Below are 14,881 nucleotides of genomic sequence, written 5' to 3' on the forward strand. Positions count from 1 at the left end.
GCTATGACTATCCTGTTGTATCTCACTCTCATTCCAATGTAATGAATGCTCTCATGAAGAAGTGGGTTCCTGAACAATTTGTAAGGGCTGAGAGTTTTTGGCACAGGGCTTGTGTTTACTGTGCCTACCACAAAGAGGCCCTGGGCTCTATATGTTCTACCATATTACAAATAATAAGCAAGAATGGGTATTATGAAATAAATACTTATTAAACATGTACAATCACGTACTACAATGACTGAAATATTAGAAAAACAATTAACGGACCACTCTACATCTTCCTTGTATGCTATGAACCCAGCATATAATATTACTGTTTAGAAGCCTCCCTTGCCTGTTGCTTTTAAGACATATACTGACTTCAAAAATCAAAGGGGAAAAAAACATTAAAAAATAACAATGCTGTTATGCACACAATGATGGAATTATTATAATTTTGATCAGTCAAACTGTATGGGGAGGCTGGGCCTGACTACACTCTCTAAGTGGAAAGTTAATGAAAAGAGAATGTGTTTGGTGTTGAATTAGTCTACAGATTTGACAGTGTTCTGACAGTCAGCTATAAAAGAACTAGCATAATAAAAGACACACAAAAAGATATGGTATTTGACTACCAGCTATTCCATGTGAGCTGCTCGCAGATATTAAGCTGGTAGTGTGATACAAAATAAAGAGCCACTTTCCTTTTCCCAGTCAAGACAAACACTTTCAATCCATGATTAGTTTTGGAAAACAAGGGCAGCAAGGGTTAAAAGTAGGACACAATCATTGTTGTGAGGTTGATACGAAAGCCCAGAATTACTGTCGAAGACAAGCCTGCTGTCTTATGCCTTGCCTTTGCAGCTGAATGACGAAGCCCACAAAACTAATGACCAAGATGTTTGAACTGGGTCCCAAAAAAGAGTCAGGTCTTTAATGGGCTGGACGTGACATAACAGGACCAATGGCTTCACTCCGAGAGGAACTGTTACAAATATATAACCAAAAGTGAGATACAATCTCCTTTATTCCTGACAACCACCATCATTCTCTGCAGCTTCGCTTTTAATGGAATCTTGGCAAAACCCTTCTGTGCATATCCAGTTCTGAGTTTATGGAGGTTTGCATTCAAAAACAAAAGGAAAAAAGAAAAGGAAAAAACAAATATATAAGCAAACATATGTTAACCCTGCTCAATGAGAAATAAATGGCTTCTGACAATAGGTGATGGGATTGTCTAGATTTTTCATTTGTGAGGGAGGGTTTTAAACATCAGATAACAAATAATCAGTAAACAGAACCCAAAGATATTAATAAGATTAGAACATTCTTCTTACTTCCCTTCTCCTTGTCATGTACAATATTTAGATAAGGGAACCTTGTCCTTTATGCTACATAGTGAGACATCCTTTTAGAGTGTGCACAAATTTGTGCTTCTGGTATGGTAAACATTACGATAGAGATGCCCCTCCCAATATCTCTGAAGTGCAAGTTCTTTCTTGTACTGGCAAGTAACAATCATAGCAATTGCTGGAATACTTTGCATTGCTTTACAGGTTTTTGTTTTTGAGTGTCTTATCTGCACCATCTGACTGGAGCAGTTCCAGCTGATGCAGTTGATGTGGATCATGAGTTCATGTATAAAAATTTCAGTTTTGCTCAGAGGTGTCTTTCGGATGGACTATATGTACAGGAAAAACCAAGGATGGATGAAAAAAAAATTGACCAGCTCCCCAGTACTGGATTCAACTGCTAGAAAGTAAGATGACTGTGGCTTTGTTTAGAAGATATGGGCATATAAAAGCTTGGAATGCTTGATGAGGGTTTTTTTTAAATTTTTTAATCAATGTAGATGAAAGTAAACATTTATTAACATTTGGTCAAGTGTAGCATAACTTGCATTCGTATTTTCATTGTTAATAATGGAGGTATGTGGAGATATACAGAAACCTTGAGACAGTTGTTTTCTATTGCATACAGGCTAGCAGTCCATTTGAAACTGAGGATGAAAGCATGAAGGTTAGATCTGAGAGGGAGGCAGTTCTTCATGCACAGCTTTTGTCAATCTTGATTTTGGTTTTCAAAAATAAAAATCATGGGAAATCAAGACCATATGATGGTGGAGAAGGAAGGTGACATCAGCTAGGAAAACACCAGATGTGCCTAAATTCCCTCACTCAAGTCCAAACGTGCTAGTTTCTTCAACAGCTGTCAAGAGCTTTTCATACAGCATAGAGTAAGATGGGTAGGGTGGAAGATCCAAGCGGTTGAAACATGTGTGCGCCCTGCAAATGGAAAAATACAATGTGTAAGTTTAATTTAACAAATACACAGATGAGAGACTTGCTCTGATTGAAGTTGACTTACGTCCTTAGACAAGTAAAGAGGATAAACCTGAATATCAAAATAAAATGAAGTAAGATAGAATCAAATTGATAGACCCAGCATATTTCAAATGACATGTACACCAAACAGAAAATACATATACATAGATAAACCAAGCATTAACTTGGTTTCATCCTGTTTTATTTTATGGACCTAAATGGACTTCAACAAGCATAACTTAAGTGCCATTTTTGGCACTTAAACAGATCCTATTCTACACGTAATGTGGATATTAGGGCTGTACGAAATTTCAAAGTGTGTTTTGTTTCGAAGCTGTTTTGACGGGCTTCGAGCTCAAAACAGCAAAATTGAAACAAAACAAAAGGCTTTGAAACAGTTTTGAAACGAAACAAGGGCAGTCAAAATGTTTTGAAACATTTTGAGTTTCAAAGCAGCCCAGTGGCAGGATGCGGGGGACAGTCAGGGCTGTGCTCCACCACCTGCCGGCGGGCTGAGCTCTGTAGGGCCGGTGGAACCGCTCGGAGTGCAGCCCGGGCTCTCCCCTGCCTCCCGCCACTGGGCTGCGCTCTGAGCAGCTCCGCCAGCCCCATGGAGCTGAGCCTGGCAGTGGGAGCGGGGGGAGAGCCACTGGCCAGGGCTGCGCTCCGAGTGGCTCTGCCACTGGCTCTCCCGCCACCTCCTGCTGCCAGGCTGAGCTCCTTGCGGCTAGCAGAGCTGCTCAGAGTGCAGCCCAGCAGTGGGAGGCAGGGGAGAGCCAGGGCTGCACTCTGCCCCCCGCCACCAGCCTGAGCTCCATGGGGCTGGCAGAGCCGATCAGGCGGCAGTGGCAGCCTCCTGTCATCCTGAGGAGATTGGGGGGCCTGCACCCCCAGGAGGAGTCTGGTACAGCCCCACAGCCCTCCCGTGGCTGCAGGCCCCCAGATCTGCATGCGGGATGACAGGAAGCTGCTGCTGCTGCTGCCTGGGGCCAGCGGCAGCACCAGTCCTTCTGGTCCTGGGCATGGGCTGCACCCAGCACCGGTCCCAGGTGGCAGTGACAGCTTCCTGTCATCCCAAGCGCAGGTCTGGGGGCCCACACCCCGGGGAGGAGTCCAGCACAACCCCACAGCCCTACTGGGTATGCGGGCCCCCAGATCTCCACTCAGGATGACAGAAGGCTGCCACTGTCAGCAAGTCGCATAAGTTTTGCTTGTCAGCATCTTGAGGAGCTGTTTCTGAGAAATCCCTGCATCTATCTCCTTGAAATTTGGCAGGTGACATGAAAGCCCTCAGAAGGGGCTACCATCCCTGCAATTTTCATCCGAATCAGACAAGAAATGACAATGTTCTAGGCATTTTCATGATTCCCCATTATAGCCTATAGATGAAACGCCAAAACACATCGAAACAGCAAAACGGTTTTGACAAAATGAAATGGAACGGTGCTTCGAAATGAAATGATGGAACAAAACACTGTCTCTTCGAAACGGTGAAACCGAAGTTGAAACAAAATGGTGCTGTTTCGCACAGCCCTAGTAGATAGGCAAGTGTCCACACAGCTACTAAGCATGCTCAGTGGGCTATCCTCTGCGTGGGCAGGTACACAGTTCTGTATCCATGTGCCAGGGCAAGCATCCATTCTGAAACTGTAGCTGAGCAAAACCCCAGAATGTATAAGTGTTAGATGGAGGAAAAAGACTCTCCCATACTTTAACTACATAGCCCAGTGGTTATCTCACTCGCTTAGGGAGTGGGAGACACTGGTTCTAAGCCAACCTCATACACTGTGTTTTCAGGTTAAGATATTTATTGCTGTTATTGTTATAGTTATTATTGGTATTACAGTAGCACCTTTGTGTCCCACTCATGAACCTATTGTTTTAGGGCACTGTACAAATACAGCAAAATGATGGTCCCGGCTCCCAGTGTAAGCTGACTGAAAAAAAAAATTTTCAACAAAAGGTGATACAAAACTTAATGGGAAGTTTTTCCATTTTTCAGCCAGCTTGTGTATTAATGTAAATGAGCTGCTGGACATGGAGAAAGATTTTGGTTAGTTTTGCATCTCTGTTGTATTCCTTTTCCTTATTGTAACCTCTGTGGTTGAGAAACTTTAAGATGGCTGATACTTAAATGAGAGCAGGAGGAGGCCTCAAGACAGCAGGAGCCTAATCTTAAATGATCAAAAAAGCACTGTTCCAGTCAGTGCAGCATGAAAATACCATTTGTTTTTTTCCCCTTTTGAAACAAGCTGACCTTTCCAAATATCTCCAACAGCTTCAAACATAATGCAATTTAGCAATCAGTCATGCTGTGCTTAATACATCTCTGTAGGGATTGCACATATACGTTTTCTTCTTCCCCTCCCTACCCAAATCCCTAGGCACGCTGGGGTGCTCATCTCTAGCATTACATATACACTTAGGACAAAATCCTCAGCTGGTGTAAACCTGCAAAGCTTCACTGAAGCCAGCAGAGCTATAGTAATTCAAATATCTGAAGATCTAGTCTCTGATATATTTAGAAGCAATGGCCTTGTTTTGCTTCCAGCTCTCACATCTCATCCGTTAATTCATGTTATTTCCTATTAACTGAAGCAAAAGAGCCCTTCTTAAGGAAGACACTCTGCTGTTCATCTGTTAGTCCAACCAGGAAGTGAGAAAAACAGGCTGCAGGCAGATTAGTTGGCATGAGACTTACAGAGCTGAAGGGGAGATTTATCAAGCACCCATGGTGAATCATTAAAGGCAATCAAGCAACTGAAACAGCCAGATACATAGTTTCCATGTACTGCAACATTTCAATTAGGCGAGTTTTTACTGTTCTTTTTTTTCCCCCTATGAATGAAATATTGTAAACTGGCCATTCTCTGAGAGAGTGCACAATAAATATACTTTCCTTTGGAAACAAACTTGGAACATAAAGGAATTAGAGAAAAATTACAAGCACTGTTGTAATACATCTCATAAACTTGGGCATAGGGAGGTTATACACTGCAAATAAGTAGCCTTGCATTGTTATTTGTGTTTTTGTTTCAGCAACCTTTGGCAACGTAAGCTTCCCTACAATGACCTGCCAATGTGTCCCAATCCTCTTCAGAGGGAGCAAACCCTAGGAAAAAAAGGATAGTTTAGTCCTCTTGGTCTTTCCAGTTACTAGACCTTGCTAAAACTGCCAATAAAAATGCTGATTGCCCTGGTGTTTATTGTAATGTGTACAACTTAATGAAAATGATCAAACGCATCTCACACAGGTCATGGAACAAACTTCTAATGTTAATGACTTTTAGTCACCCTGGATACAGGCACAGATCAGCTCCTTTTCCTATAACCAATTCTCTGACATAAAGTTGCATCCAAGCTGAAACCATTATTAACCTTTTGAATTTCACAGGTAGGCTAGGGACATAAATTGCACATAAACTGGTATAAGTGATCAGAAACTGGTTCAAATCTATAATACAACAGAAGTTCAGTGCACATAAACCACTGTCAAAATGACCAAAACTGGTTTAAGATAAACCTGGATGGATGTAGTATCAGACTTAACTGATTTAGGTTAAATCAGTTTATTGAACTTCTGTCCCAGATCCCCTCCAGATTCAAGTTAACTCCCAGTCCCCCAGCATCCCAGGATGCTTTGCACCCAAATCCCCTCTCACAGAGTGAGCGGGCTAGCCATGACACAAACTGTCTGCTCCGGTTGAGCAGGGAGGTGTATTTTAGTGCCCCATAGCTTCTGGCCTGGGCTGCTGCAGGCATGTGGCTGCATTTCTGGAATCAAAACTGAACTTTTGTTCACTTGCTTATCAATTCAATCTATGCAGATTAGACTAACCTGCAAAGACTGAATCAATTCAGCCTCAGGCTTTTTGACTGGCTGTATTTAGCCATAAGGAGCAGTGAGAAGTCAAGAAGAGTTTTCTTTGTGCTATTCCTTCAATATTTGCTGGGAAAACAATGAATGAATATAATGTATGTCCATAGAGCAGTGGTCTCAACCTTTTTGGACTCAAGGCACCCCTCACTGGACTCAAGGTATGGAGAAGGGCATAGGAGATAACTGCTGAGTCACGCAGCCCTACTGGTGGGAGGGGGAGGGTGTTTAGAAACATTTAAATATTTATCAAGGCAAAACTTTTGTGGCATCTTGCCCAACAATATCTGGCATACAAAAAGATTCTCCTCCCCAAAAAAGGGCAAATCAAAAAGGGCAAATTAACTTTCAGGACATGCGCCATACAGGTTAGGTTTCGTTCATTACCAGAAATAAAGAAGAGGGGGCAAATTCTGTTCTGTCACATTAATGTAAATCTGGATTAACTCCAGTGAGGCAAATGGAGTCAGCCCAGTTTTAGATCACAGACATGAAGATCAGAAGTGTCATATCTTTTCTGTGATGTTCTGAGTCTTCTGTTCTATGTTGCAAGGACTAAAGTCAGGGAACAGGCTTAATGGCCCCGGTGGACCTTAAAGGTCCTCAGCGGGCATGTCTACATGTGCCTCTTTTAAGCGAGCGCAGCCTAAAATCACCATTTTAAGCCACATTAATGGCATGTGTTTACACGTGCACACCCTTAATGTACCCTAAAAATGGAGAGTTAAGGTTATGTGAGCCTTCATTTGATACTTGCATAAAGGAGGTATCAAATTTAGATGTGAATAGCTTAGTTGCATTAGCACACCTGTAGATGCACTAATGAGCATTAATGCAGTGTGCATCAACGGATAGATACTGCATTAATTGTATTAATGCATCTGCAGGTCTGCTAATGTGATTTAGCTATTTGTGCCTAAATTTAATGCGCATTAGCATGTCCACATGTAGAAGCGCACCTAAATTGCCATAATGCGACTTTAGCAAAGGCACGTTAAGTTTAGGTGCACATAAATACACGTGTAGACACACCCAATGCCTATTTACTTAATGGCTAAGTGAGAGGGCTGAATAGGAGAAAGATGAGCCTCTCATGTTCCTTCCTCAGTACAACTGAGAAGGTATTAGCATCTGCTCTTGCAGCTGGAAGCTGAAGTCCTTCATTTTCCAGCTGGACCAAAAAAGCACTCAACTAAACATCTGGTCTGCTTCTATTATCTGACTTTTGATTCCTGAGCAAATTGATCAAATCCTCCAGAGGAGTATTGCCTACTACAAAGGCAACAGGAGTTGACCTTGTTCAGCCTGTGACAGGAAAGGCTCAACTTTTTGTAGTACTAGCCCTATCTGCATCTGCATGCACTGAGGTAGAAATACTGCATGGATAATGGAAGAAACGATAATTACACTTTGTGAATAGGCTTTCTTCTTTCAATTAAGCCCTGTTAGGGTCTGACATTTATGACAGCGTATTTAACTAGTGAGGGGCCCAAGCCAGAATTAGCAGTGTTTAGGCCTTATCAAAAAAATACCTTTACTTCTGTAGAAAATGTAAAATAAAATAATTTACACCAACCTTGACCTACTTAAACGCCCTTGTCCCAAGAAAGGAAAAACAATAACCTGATAACTTAAAACTTCTTTCTTCTTTATAATCTGCTGGTAGAGGTTTTGGCAATTCTGGTGTGGTCTGCATCTTTAATCTCTGTTAGTGTCTTCTCTACAAATTCTTTTCTTCTAAGGGTCCTCTCTAAAAACTACATGTAAGCTTTTAAGCTCTTGGCATTCTTCTTCTTTTTTCACTTCCCTTAATCCTTATAATGCTGACAGTCCAAAGGAGCAAATGCTCATACAAAGCTCCCCTGTCAACTTTATAGATTTAACCCGTCGACTATAATAAGACTTGCATTCTGATATAACAGTGCCAAGGAGACAGAAATGGGCCACTTCTTTCTCTCATCTTGCTTTTTAGACAAACATACTAACTCTTCTTTGGCCAGTCAAAAAAACCCTCCAAACTGTTCCATACTGCACACAGATACCTACATTTTTTTCCTTTTTGTTTGTGAAGGGAAACATCTCTCTGGTTCCTGATGGAGTTCATTCCTTAAGAGGTGACCCTGCTCTAGAGGTACATCTGTCTTCAACAAAATACAGTTCCTGCTTCCTTTACAGGAAGACTTATGTTTTGCCATGGTCTCTTAGTCAACTGGCATCATCAGATATTTGTCTGTCCTGGTAACATTTAGTTTTCAGTATGGAATTCAGTGCAAGAAGTAATATTTATGCACAAATCCAATAATAAACTCACTGGACAATTTTGCCAGATGTATGCATAACAATAAAATAAAGGATGGTAAAACAGGAACTATAGAGAATAATATCTCATCATTGTCTCTCTCAAATTGAACTGCAATAAAGCAGTTAGGAAGGAGAGACAAAAAGGAAAGATGAGGAGACACATAGATGCATAAAAAACAGCAACACAAGCAAGTGTACACACATGCAAGCACACACACGTACAATCTACTGAGAAAGGGGGATATAATGAAATTACAGCTCTTTGTGGCCACACACAATGCCTCTTAACTGTTATATGGTGCTTTTGGATTCTATTGTGACAAGAACATGATTAGTACCTTTAGACAGATAGGGAGAGAGACTGCTTATTTAAGATCAAATATTAACTATAGCTGATAATTGTCATCATGTTTTATTTGCAGGCAATATGCTGTTAATTACTGAATTATTCTGTAGAACTAGAATCTTATAGTTTCATAGTTGGTAGGGTCGGAAGGGACCTGAGCAGATCATCATGTCCGACCCCCTGCCATGGCAGGAAAAAGTACTGGGGTCAAATGACCCCAGCAAGGTGTTCGTCTAACCTCCTCTTAAAGACCCCCAGGGTAGGAGCTAGCACCAGATCTTTTCAACAGAAGATTTCTATAGGGAAGGTAAAGGCTTGATCATGCCAGGTGCAATGTTTTGAGTAAATCACTGATCCAAATCCTGAAGTCCTCAGTCTATTTCTGGCAGGGAAATCAGAAAAAATTCTTGAGAGACTACTGGGGGAACTGCTTCAGTGTCAAAACTATACACAACACAGAGAAGATGTTTCTACTTCTTCCAAAAGGCAAGAGATGGGAAGTTTTTTCCAGATCCAGTCATAAATCCAGGAGGTAGAAGGACGCTGTCACATGGAAAACAGTTTACTAATATGCAGCACTAGGAGTAGATGTGGCAAGTTTTGCATATTAAACAGGGAAAGTAAGCCTGATTTCTGGCAAACGGAAAGTTCTTAGACTCTGTTACCTACTTTATGTTATTTAATTTGATTCAGAGGAGCACTTTGGAAGAAACCAAGCTGTAGTTTTACATTGACAGAGTCTTGAAGTCGTCAAATACACTTTGGCTAGAACTTGCTACAGAGTCAGGTTCTGGAGGCCTAGGGACAGCTTGACATCTCTGAGCTGTGCCTTACCACAGCTGCCTGTGTGCACTGTAAGTAGAGACAAGATTAATGTATACTGTATCTCATTTTCCTCTCATACTGAAAGGAATGCACTGGTCATCCCTAATATTAATCAGCCTTTCATCAGCATTTTACACCAGTACTACTCTCTCAACTTAGCAGAATTACTCCTGAGCAGAAGCAAAAATGAGATTAGAATAAAGCTCCTGGAGTATGAACCTTCCTAACTACTGAAAAGTTTTCACTACAGCCTTACAGTGTTTGGAAGAAGCACCACAAAACCCTTCATAAGTGCATTATCAATGCAAACGCTGCATTATCAGCACTAGTATTAGAAGTCTCCTCTTATCTCAGAACTACACATCAGGTATCTTTTCTGATGTCACTATGTGCTGCAGTAAAGGAAACAGCCTGCCTGTGGTCAGTGGTAAACAAAAAATGCAGTTGCACACTGCATTGCCACAATGTAAGAACTGACTGTAAGAGACACTTCTGATATAGGAAGGAGAGAACGCAGAAGGAGCTCTAGGTCCTTAGTGTATATTTACCACTTTTTATTCAAGACTTCATAAAGCATCTGGAAATGTCAAAGCCAGACCTACATTCCCTCTAATTCCTCTGCAAACACCCCTAACTGTGGCAATCCAATGTCCATCTCTGTACCACTCAAAATTGGAGAAATCAATTGCTTGGAGTTATATGCAACTTTTTTACAGATTTTTTTTTACATTGAATTTATATGGTTATAAGATGTATTGCACTGGGCCCTAAGAACTTCATTAGGTTCATAAAAAGCTCAGGCCAAATCTATATCTAGGATTAATGACATAAGCTTGTAGGGCACATGAAAAGGGTCTTCTTTTTTCTCAGGCATCTGAAACTGGGGAGTATACAACAATTGTTAGGGAGGAAGGATTTGTAGTAGGTGATTTTGAACTGCGTCAATGACTGCACCCTTCTATTGTGTTGTGTGTGTGTAAGGGAAAATCAGAGATTCCTATCCTACTGTCTGAATAAAAAATAAATATAAAAAAAATTTAGGCATCTAAACGCAAATTTTAAATAACCTTTATTGAGGTACTTATGGATGTGGGAAGTCCCAAGTTTTAGCATTTTAACCCTCATCTTTTTTATATTTTAGAGTGCTGTGTGTAGTTAGTACTGTTCCACAATTGTAATATGTACACTGTGTACTACCATACGAGAAGTGAGGATTTTTTGGGTGATAAGTTTTATTGGACCAACTGCATAGTTGAGATAAAGTTACATACATTTTCAAATGCTAGAATGCTTCATCAAATGCTTCAATGCAAGAATGCTTCGTCACTATCATATACTATCAATATGAAAAATCCTCAAACAATTGCAATCTATACTAGAAGAAGACCCAATTCTTAAAGAGATCTTTCCAGAACCACTTATCCAAGCTTTTAAACAGGCACCAAACCTCACCAACCTCACGACCAGAAGAGAATGTTCTATGGCCCAAAGCACATGGCATGGATCCAGACCATGGAAATATAAAACTTGCCAACACAACTCCACCATTCCCACAATAACTACATCCCATAACAGAGCCATCACCATTCCTGGATCTTACATTGGCACCTCCAGAAATGCGATATATCTCATCCAGTGCACTGAATGCCCTGACGGAAACGATGCAGGAGAAACCAATTACAGCTGCGTACCAGAATGAATGCACACCAAAAATCTATAAAAAAATACGCAATTACCGGTGGGGTCACATTTCTCACAAGACAACCACTTTCTCTCCAATCTCTCAGTTCTAATCCTCAAAGAGAATGTACAAAACCCTTTTCGTAGATAAGCCTATGAACTTCACTTCATAAATCTACTGGATACAAAAATTATGGACTAAATATAGACATTAGATTTATGACCCTTTATAACCTGCCTACCAAACCCCAGGTAACCTCTCTACATTTTACCTGCTACATTTTGTCACTGGTTGACAGTCCCCTCTTTTGTTTCCCTCTCCCCCACCTAGCTGTCTCCCACTTATTAACTCCTATCTCCTCTGATCTTCCCTGTCACGCATTTGCATATTCAGACCTGCATTTTTCATATTGGCTTAAGCTTCTATTTGACCCTTGAGAGTAGACTCTCCTTATGCCTGAAGAAGGGTGCTTGTGACCAAAAGCTTGTAAAGATCAATTTTTCCAACTATTCAGTTGGTCTAATAAAAAATATCATACTTACCCACATAACTTTGTCTGCCTGTATACTACCATACTAATTCATGGTAACTATGGGTTTATTACTTATCAGAAATGGGTGTTTCTCTTCTTCGTGGCTAATCAGAACACAGCAGCTCAGAAGATTTTAAGAGACTCTGCAACCTCATCTAGAGCGGAGGCCTTTTCAGGGGAAAGTTCAGGAGACAAACATGAGGTAGTACACTTAAATATCTCGAGGCTAACTGAATTTAGATCTAGGTTAACAAAGAAAATTAAGCAGAGCAGAAAGAGGCCAATTACCTTGCTAGCACTTGAATGTCAGCCCCAGGCATGTTCTTGTGTAAATACCAAAGCCCTCTCTTCCCTCCCCACACAGAGTACTAATGCAGAGAGTTTTCTGCAGGAATATTAAGCAATTTCCAACCTGTAGTTTTTGTGATGCTCTGTATCTACTGTAATCTCTACAGTTGTGATTAACTGTTTAATCATGTTTTAAATAGTGACTTGGCCACATATCCATTCAATTAATGATGTGATAAAATGAGGAATAAGCTACAAAGTTATTACACAAAACACATATTTTGTGTATTAACTTAGTGGCTGGTACCTACTACACCTTTAAGTGAACATATGGCCAGTGCTCAGCCTCTGAAGCACACTGGAGCCTTGCAAGGCTCCCATGTGCTTCGGAGACTGGGAGCTCCCCGTCAGGGCTCCCAGCCCAGAAGTGCAGCATGTGCTCCTATGGCTTGAGAGCCCCCACCAGCTGATCAGGGCTCCCAGCCAGGGGAGAACAGGGAGCCAAGCCTGCTACTTGGATCAAGAAGGATTGGGTTTCTCGTGCACTGGCAATATGGAACGATGGGATCCGATGCTGTATCCTACAATCATGCTTCCTGCTATGCATGTGTGGCTTGGGAGGAGGCACGACCATTGGGATCCTGCATCAGATCCCATCACATCTTTAAATTAAGGGGCCTCAGTGTCACAAAGTCACGGGTGGTATTACATCCACTTCTAAAAGAACTAGAGAGGATGCAGCATGGTTTAGAAGACAAAGTATTGGGCTAGGACTCAAAAGAGTAATTTCTGGGTCTGTCACTGGTCTTCTCAGACAAATCATACACTTCTCAGTGCCTCAGTTACCCCAACAGTAAAAAAATGCGAATAATATTTGGAGAGCTACTCATGAAAAATGCTATACAATATCATTATTATACTAGGCAGTGAGTAAATTATTCAATTGTGGGATGGATAAGATGGATATATAAAGCTGGGTTTAATCATTATGCTGACAAAAGCCCGTTTCCTCATTAAATTTCCTACTGACTCCATACATTCATGGAAGACAGAGATGACAAAATGGTACTAACAGTGCAATAAGACAAAGAGGAGGCATTCAGATTTGGTCTGGGAGGGACTATGTGGCCAATTTAGAGACAGGCTTTGAATCTAGCCATTTTTTAATCTTATAAATCAACCTTTTGATTGTAAATGAATAGAACCAGAAGACAGGCCCCCATTGCTCTGGGGTTGACCCAAAACTTAACAACAGAGTTTGAATCTGCAGGGACTGGTATCCTAATTATTTTCTAATATTCAAAGGAGGTCAGGGCTGAGTACAATTAATGTGTATCATGCTGAACTAGCATTGCCTTACTGATTTGGTTGCTTTTAACGGCCAAGCACTCTGAAGCAAAGTACTGTGCTTTACTCTTCTCACAGCCCCTTAGCTGTTGCTCATACCTTGGAAGGGATGTTATTTTCCCCCACTTCTCTATACAGAAGCGCCGTAGCCCATTGCTCCCTCGAAGGGCAGCGAAGCCCTCATATGGCACGCTAGATGTTCCAGTGACAAACTGCAGTAACCGGAGTCGCTGTTCATTGTTAAATCGCTCCACTGCTGCCCAGAACCATCGTATTACAATGTGTCCATCATGGTAACCTAAAACAAAAAGAGAGCGCACAAGAGAGTAAGAACATGTAGCGTAAATGGGAATCAGTCTATTTCAATGTATTTTCCACAAGATGCAATGTGAGCTGATAGTTTTTCTTGCCACAATATCACTGCCAGCAGTAATGATTGATGACCACAGGTCTTACAGTCTCTTGTCTTCCCAGCCCTGGATCTTAATATGGCCAACTCATTTGAAATGATCAAATTCCACGTATGGTAAAGCTCATATTTATCTCTCAAATTATGTTGGTCTTCTCCAAACCTTTTACTCAATACTGTGGCTACCCGTGCTAACATTTCAATGTTTTTTTGTTGATATCTTACACTCTAACAACTCCTAATGGCTTTACAGAAAAGCAAGAGGCCTGATTCCATTTTTGAGCTGCACTGGCCTCTAGCATTTGGAAAGGAGATTGCTGCTGCAAGCCTTCCTCTGGCAGACTTTCCACCTTAGCGTCTCTGTGCTTGGGTTCATGCTAGTGAAAGTCAGCAAAAACCTAGGCTGGATTTGGCTCAGTAACTATACTGAAATAAAGACACTCCTTGGGGAAGGATTAAATGTGAAAACCTTTACAGGGGGACCCTTCTAATGGTTCAGTGTTTCAAGCTAACTGTTTGGCAAGCAACAAATAGGATGGGGCAGTCAGCAGCAAAGACACAACTCCTGTGTTTCAGAGGGAGGTATGGTAAACTCCAGGGAGTTAGTTCCCTTTTGTGTTGCAGAACTGATGGACAGCCCATTTGTCTATTATTCAACACCTCCTGGACAAGCCATGTTCAGCATTTAAACCAAATAAAGTTAGGCAGTAGGAAAAGGAGGCTGAAGTGTTAATTCTGGTGGAATAACGGAAAGAAACAAATGATGGAAAGTGGGAGGCCTTCAGCACAGAAGTGTATTTTGTTGTAAAAGTGGGAACAGAATCTGGATCCACTGAAGTCAATGGAAGCTTTGCTACTGCTCTTAATATCACCAGGATTTCACCCACAGTCTTCATATAAATAACATATATGCCAGTTCTGCGGTTTCTACTCTATTCTTAATCAGCCAAAACTCTCGCTGTGTCAGCAGGA

General features: G+C 41.3%; 1 protein-coding gene across 1 annotated transcript in view; it reads right to left on the reverse strand.

Moving 5' to 3' along the window:
* Positions 1–14: 14 nt before the first annotated feature.
* Positions 15–14,881, reverse strand: part of LOC102371187 (E3 ubiquitin-protein ligase HECW1-like) — a 16,538-nt gene continuing 1,671 nt past the window's right edge. Inside the window, exons 3-4 of the mRNA XM_006037995.3 lie at positions 13,600–13,798; positions 15–2,264 (exon numbers count right to left, since the gene is read on the reverse strand). Of these exons, the coding sequence (XP_006038057.1) occupies positions 2,153–2,264; positions 13,600–13,798 (311 nt within the window). The 3' untranslated portion in view covers positions 15–2,152. The remainder of the gene's footprint in view (positions 2,265–13,599; positions 13,799–14,881) is intronic.

Source organism: Alligator sinensis, unplaced genomic scaffold (assembly GCF_000455745.1).
Source record: "Alligator sinensis unplaced genomic scaffold, ASM45574v1 scaffold1467_1, whole genome shotgun sequence".
NCBI lineage: Eukaryota > Metazoa > Chordata > Crocodylia > Alligatoridae > Alligator > Alligator sinensis.